The following is a 7,223-nucleotide window of genomic DNA, read 5'->3' as shown; positions in this document are numbered from 1 at the left end:
ATATATATATATATATATATATATATATATATATATATATACATATACATATATATACATATATGTATGCAGGGGGTTTCAGACCTACACATCACCTGATGGTTCCTAAAGTCATTTTAAAACGAAAATTTAATATCATAATGTTCAGTCCAAAATATTTTTTTATATAATCTGTTAGTTTTAAATGATTATAATTCAAAAACTATGGCCTCGATATTTTGTATTAGGTATTAGAATTTTAGTCTCAAAATAATTTCTGGGAATCTGCCATTAGCAGATGGTTAGGTCTGAAACATCCTGTATGTGTATATATATCCACGGTGTCACCATTGTTTAAATTGAATGCTATTATCTTGGCAAACATTCTTGCTGTTTCGAGGAAAAAACATTATCTAAAAAACAGCATCTAAACAGAATTGTCTGTAACAGTACAGAGTTTCGATATTATAATCTTGGTAATTTTATTGTAGTATTATAAATTTGAATTCTAACTTGTAATTTTTATTGTATGTAACTTAATTATTTAGATTTTTCGAAATTTGATTCTAAATTATTATTATTAATCCAGAGACATTAACTGTTATTATTAATTATTAAATTTTGTATAACAAGGTCATAGTTTTATCATTATTTAACGTACAGTTATGATTAATCTATATGCTCCTCGGTATGAATGGAATTAAAATAAAATTCACTGTATCAATATTTGCATGAAATATACGGATCAATATCTTTTTCTAGAATAGAATTAATTTCCATGGAATTAATTTTCTTTATTTTTTCCTGGCTTTTCGACAACCAAAAAACATTGTGTCGAAGATCATTTGTCCAGTGTTCGTTAAATGAAGCTTCCGGTTGATCAAACCGTTTGAAAGCTCCTCGATGCAGTTCCATGCGGTTGCATTCATTGCACGGTCCATCGAAAGTCCCGAATAGTTTATCTAGCGTGTACTGTAAAGGTGATTTATACGCTATGTATAACAAAAAGTCGCGGTTTGCAAAGTTCGAATGTACTAATTTTCGTAACTTTTGTGATAAGTTGTAACTTTTGTGATAAATGTTTCGTTTTTGTCTACCCATTATCTAACTATGATCGTCGATGATGTAATTGAAAGCATATTCTGATTATTAATGTCAACGATGAACTTGATATCGTTGTTACACAATAGATTACATTACATAATAGGAGGCTTTATCTAATGATTAGAAATCTTTACACAAAGAGACATTCGATCTCTTTATATAGACCGAAGAATATGATATTTTTATTAGATTATTATATAATTTTATTTTTTAATTTATTTTCAAACTTTGTATAACAATGAGGTTGTATTTTGTTACAAAATTATTAATATTTTGATTTACATAAATCATGCCTGCGTGTGTGTATTTAAAAGTTGCAGTTTAATCCGTCAGCATAATTCCTGCAGGGACGACGTTTTATTTGTCACCGCGAGAACTAGGTTTAGATGTGTTTACTTCGTAAATTTCACCGCTTTAAAGGACCTTCTTTATGTCTACGCAGGTTGACAGTGTTGGGTATTCTACTGGGAATTCTCGAATGGGATCGTAGCGATACTTGCGTTCTTCTTTTGTGGCAGTACGTGATCGGATATGAGGGTCTTTTCGTGGTTTGTATGATGGTAGAATTCTACATCTGCTTCTTGGCAACGAGAGGCAGCATCCTGGATACAACAGCGAGAGCCCCGATGCAGTACGTCCTTTACTTCCGACTATGTGAGTATCTTTATCTTGTACTCATTGTTAATTCATGTTACTACATCTCAATCGAAGTGCCAAGTGGAATAGAAAAGAATCAAATTCATAGCATCGTATTTTGGGAGTAATATATTTTAACCTAGAATACATAATTTTTTATGATTTTATTTCATATCCTTTATCTCAATTTTTATGTTTTTTGTAAAATAAGTAAGAATTTATCACTGATATAAATAATATATATATATACTTGCGATCAGCATGTATTCTCAATATGCTGACGTTGCTTGTCGACAATATTATTAAATTTTTGTGGACTAATATTGAGAGGTTGTCACAACATGAAATATAATATTGATGAAATGATTTTATATACGTTGTGTAATATCTATCGTATTTTGCATCATGTGTAAATATATATAACACATTTCAATTTTTCGTTACTAGCACTTTTACTTTGATTCTTATTTTATATCAGAGTTTTTTTCGCTTTTTTGCAATTTCTACGTTTGCAAGATGAAAGTTGTTTTGACTTATGTACGGTAAAATATGCAGCACCCTCGTTTTTACTTAAGCGCCTTTCCACTCGCTATATGATTTATTTTTCATCGCTGTATTGTTAAATTGCACAGAATCCGTGCGAAATGAATTTGCGATTTCATTATAATTTAATGTCGGCTGACATAAATGACGTGGAATATTAAGTTGTCTAGAGAGCGAAATTAATCGGTCGATTATTTTTCCGCATTTTTCAGTCATCCCTTTTTACTTATAATTCCTTCGCAATATAGCAGTTATTTGAACTGTTTTAATCGAAAAATATTCTAATATATTATATTATTTCTTAATGACAGTGTTTTTGACGAATTTAAACTTTACAGATTTATTTATTACAAATTGTCAACATTGGAAAGTAACGCGTTACTAATATCGTCATTTTTTCGTTATAATGGTAATTAATTAAATTAACGTCGTTTAAATTTTTACTCGAGGAATATATAAATATATAGAAAAAATGTTACGGTCGTCACAAATAATATCGGAAATAATGATAATTTTCGCACATCAATACATTTGTAATAATTGTAAGATGAACATGTCTTAACAGTCATAACCATTAAAATGTGCTCGAATCTTACGGTTATCACAATATAGTTGCACTATAATTCTTATAAAAAAATATACACATATTGATGGGCGATTTTTGATCGTGGCAATTGTAGCCGTTTTTCTTTCATGATATAGATAATAAAATACAACTATTTTTTCCTATCTCATTAAAATTCGATATAACAACGATAGTATATATGTACGTATAGATATTTTAAATCCATTTATCAATCCTACGCCATGATTTGAAAGTACCTCAGACAGTCGCGGTTATTGTCGCAACTGGGTCAAATGTGTTTGTTTCGCCGCAGAAACACCCTCTCAGTCGTGCGTTTCCGCTTCGGAAGACAGGCGCCGATGCGCGCTATTATAAATTCCGCGACATCGAAGAAAGCTTTTGTAAGTTGCATGTTGTTGATTGCTTCAATCTTTCTATCTGACGCGATGTCGGTACGACAGGCGTACTTCCTCATTATTGTAAAAAAGCTTTTGCGTAAGCTCAAACAATGTAGAAAGATGATATATAATAGAGAGATAATAGAGGAAGATAATATTTCAAAGTTTTCGAGACAGTTTCCTTGCAGCCTTTTTTCATTTTTATTTAAAAAAAATTTTTCTTTATACGCCAGTTAATTAAGAGCGCTATTTCGCTTGGATCGCTGCATTGAGATGGAAGAGAAAATGGAATTACGACATGAAATTTTATGAAGGGTTTGTTTCTAGTCTTGGTACTGGTGGAGACTGGGTGGCTGTGCACAGGTGTTACTTGGCTAGCGCGTTATTACCAAACCTGTCCAGTGGACCAAGCTAAGGATGTTATGTTGGGTAAGTTCTGCATTTGAGAGCTACATACGTTTCTTCATAACATAGAATATAAAAATTTATAAATTAACCGTTTATAAATAGAGCTATATATCACGCAAAATATTGATAATGTATATGTATAATATTATCATAAAACAATAGAACAATAAAACTGTATCTCCATAAATTACCCTGTTAAATATCAAAGGATCAGCAATGATAATCCAATCCTTGAGTTAAAAATAACATTTTGTGTTATTTTGCTTCATACCTGTATTTCTTTCAACAGTTATTAGAAAATATGTTCACCTTTTTCCTATTACGCAAAAATATTGTTTGATATTTTACGAAATATACTTTTCGTCTATAAATCAAATGCACCGCAAAATACGAAAACGAGTTAAATTTAACAGGTTTGGTGATATCGAACTCGTGCCTGCTGGCGTTGATGATGGTGACCATTTGGTGCACGTATGATGCAGCTGGCAGGTCCTGGGTGAAGATGAAGAAATATCAGCGCAGCATGAGGGAGGCGGAATCGAGGGGGGCAAGATTGCATTACAAACGCAGCGGCAGCAGAAGTCGAAATTGGCGACAACGGTATGGTATCTTACATACGAAAATGTTTTGCGTATTTTTTTTTTATGTTTTCCGCGTTGCATTTTACCCAGCATGAATATAAGATAGATAAGATCATTCCTCCTTTTCTCAATTTTGCGAGAATTTCTTTCACGACATTTTCTTTACATTTTTATCAATGTAATTGCAAATGATATAAAACATTGAAAACACAAGAGAGACAAGAAACGCATCGATTTTTCATCTCTATTTTATTTTGTATTTTTTATTGTTTCGATGACAAACGCAAACGTAAAAGTTAATCTTGAATCTAGTTTTATTACAAATAAAGCGAACATAATCTGAAGGAGTGAGTCTTTTGCGGAAATAAAATGTGCTTCCATTTCTAAATGTGTTCAAGCAATGCTCTGGTTTTTTTCATGTAATGACCGTATTGTTGGGTATTTTATATTCCGCTGCCACGAGATTTTGTCCCATGTGGTTTTTTACGCTTAGATTTATGCGTTAGCATCTTTGCTAGAGTATTCGAATGCTCTAAATACGCGATTCTTTCTCGTGTTGTAGAAAAGTCATACGTGCTTATCAGGACAGCTGGGACAATAGATGCAGAGTATTATTCTGCTGTATGGGTAACTCCGATCGCAATCGAGTGAGTAATACGAAACAATCAATAGAGAAGAAGTCCAGAAAAATAAATCTTTGCGTCTAATATAGAAATAGATGACAGAAAGAAATGCATTCTTGTATAAAATCCAGGGAATGGAAGTAACTTATTAGTATTGTAACGAAATTACAGCTATTTTTTTGATAATTTTACTGGTAAACTGCGTTACTTTTTTTCTTTGGTAACGATAACGAAGTACATTTTTTTGATAATAGTAACGAATTTTATCATTACTTTTATCGTTACTTTGCACACGATTGGACACGGTATGATTAGACACAAGTCACTCATAGCGCTTAAGGCTAGAAAGCCTCTAGATCTGTCTATTGTAATTTAGCGATCGTCGATTTTAAAAAAGTAATGGAAAAATAACGAAAAGTTATTTTCTTAAGTAATTGTGAACGGTAACGAGTTATTTTTAAAAATCAGTAACTAGTTGTTATTTTTTCTACTCGGTAATGAGTAATTGTAACTTGTTATTTTTAAAAAATAACTTTCCATTTCCTGATAAAATCATGATATTTTTATACAAAAATGCATTTTTCAAAATTACAATATTACTATGTATAAAAAAATTTTTTTAAATAAATTGTTGCATTTATCAGTAAAATAAAAATATAAAATATGTAGTAATTAACATAATATATTTTATTAAAACTTTAAGAAAATATGAAAGATATTTAATTTTTAAATCGAATAGAAAAAATTGGACAGAATTTTTAATTTTTAGCGCGGTATATAAGGAACAGTATAATATAATAGTAAATTAAATTTTGCTGGAAAAAAATTATTTTAACTTTCAAAGATTAATTATATGTTGTTCGTCAAACAAGAATTTCAGTCTGACAGAAAGAACAATATGTTGCTGTTTGCAGAACTCGTTCGCCGACATCGCCCGATTGTTGAGCGACTTCTTTCGCGACTTGGACGTGGTGCCATCGGACGTAGTAGCTGGTTTGGTGCTGCTCAGAAAATTCCAAAAGATCGAGCGCGAGTTGATAGTTAAGCAACGCAAAAATGATACATACGAGTTCCTGTCGGGAGTGCCGGTCACTTCGCGTACAAAGTTCCTGTCCTTGACGGAGGACGGCGATCTAGGCCATTTTCAGTTGGCTATCCATTATATGCACTTTGCCCTCGCGGCCTATGGTTGGCCCATGTTTCTCGTTGATTCCTCCACCCAACTCTGCCAATTATGCACTAGGTAATTTCTAGGTTCGAAGCTTATCATATTATTGTAATATGCATTCTCCGATAGCTGCAATATGTATAATCAGAATATTATGAACCAGATTTTTAACTTTAAATGATTACTTAAAAAACGTGAATTTTCTTATAGATTTGCAAATAAAATATTCTATTTTTTGCGTAAATTTCATATCTCGTAATGAGATTAGTATAAAATTTTGAATATCATAAACTTTATTTTTCATAATCTCATAACGATCAGTATAAAACTTATCTTGTACAAGTATATTGCAAATTTTGAATTTATTATGACATAAGCAATGTAAGCATATAAGAAAACTTCTCGAACGTCAGAAAATGTAACGCATGGGAAATTATCGTAATAAAGAGCGAAGAAAGTATGAGAAAAAATGTTAAAGAATATTAAAGTATTGAAATATGAATAACTGCAGAATGTAACAACAACTTTGTAGGCTAAAATAAAATAAGTATAAACGAAAGAAAGTATATAATCAGTTGAAAAACATTATTAATTTAAAAAGCACTGCATGCTTCCCATTATATTTTTTGTTGTGTTAATTTCGCGCATGTACAGTATAACACATTTTTTTTCTTTGTAATGTGTTCCATTCGCAATTACGTGAGCGTACTGGTTACGCCTCCGTTTTATCTTGTTTACTTCCTCCTTTACGCGATAGATTGCAATGTTGCTGCTGCTTTCCGTGCGGCACTCGTCACGAGGATATGGCGACAGTCATCGACGACAATTGCTGCCGGTGCAATTACGCTGCCCTGAGTAGAATGCTCATTTTGGGGGAGATTGAAGTCGTCTATGCAACCTTCCACGTTGATGTTGGCGAGACGCCCTTCTTCGTTGCGCTCGATTATACGAAGAGAAAGGTTTGTTGTTGTCGATGCGATTTCTCAAATATCGTTCGTTAATCGTTGCGAAGCCTCTTAAACAAAGAGTCAAAGTTTATTTTTCATCGATATATTCAGTTATTAATTTTACGATAAAGCGTACTTGGTATAGTAAAGATGACTTGAGAATCAACTCGAAGATGTTAATTACCGGAAATAATTATTTCTCTCAATAGCAGAACAATTCAATAAATTTTTCGACTTTTTACATCAATCTATCACACTAAGAAAAAAATAT

At 31.9% G+C, this 7,223-nt stretch overlaps 1 protein-coding gene across 1 annotated transcript in view; it reads left to right on the top strand.

The window, feature by feature from the left end:
* The window catches only part of LOC105622800 (sn1-specific diacylglycerol lipase alpha-like), a 44,109-nt gene that overhangs the window by 22,459 nt on the left and 14,427 nt on the right, over positions 1-7,223 (top strand). Inside the window, exons 2-7 of the mRNA XM_012204211.1 lie at positions 1,526-1,737; positions 3,553-3,654; positions 4,047-4,233; positions 4,777-4,861; positions 5,752-6,080; positions 6,763-6,964. Coding sequence (XP_012059601.1) covers positions 1,526-1,737; positions 3,553-3,654; positions 4,047-4,233; positions 4,777-4,861; positions 5,752-6,080; positions 6,763-6,964 — 1,117 coding nt within the window. The remainder of the gene's footprint in view (positions 1-1,525; positions 1,738-3,552; positions 3,655-4,046; positions 4,234-4,776; positions 4,862-5,751; positions 6,081-6,762; positions 6,965-7,223) is intronic.

This window comes from Atta cephalotes (assembly GCF_000143395.1).
Source record: "Atta cephalotes unplaced genomic scaffold scaffold00048, whole genome shotgun sequence".
NCBI lineage: Eukaryota > Metazoa > Arthropoda > Insecta > Hymenoptera > Formicidae > Atta > Atta cephalotes.
This window is presented reverse-complemented; position numbering and strand designations above follow the sequence as displayed.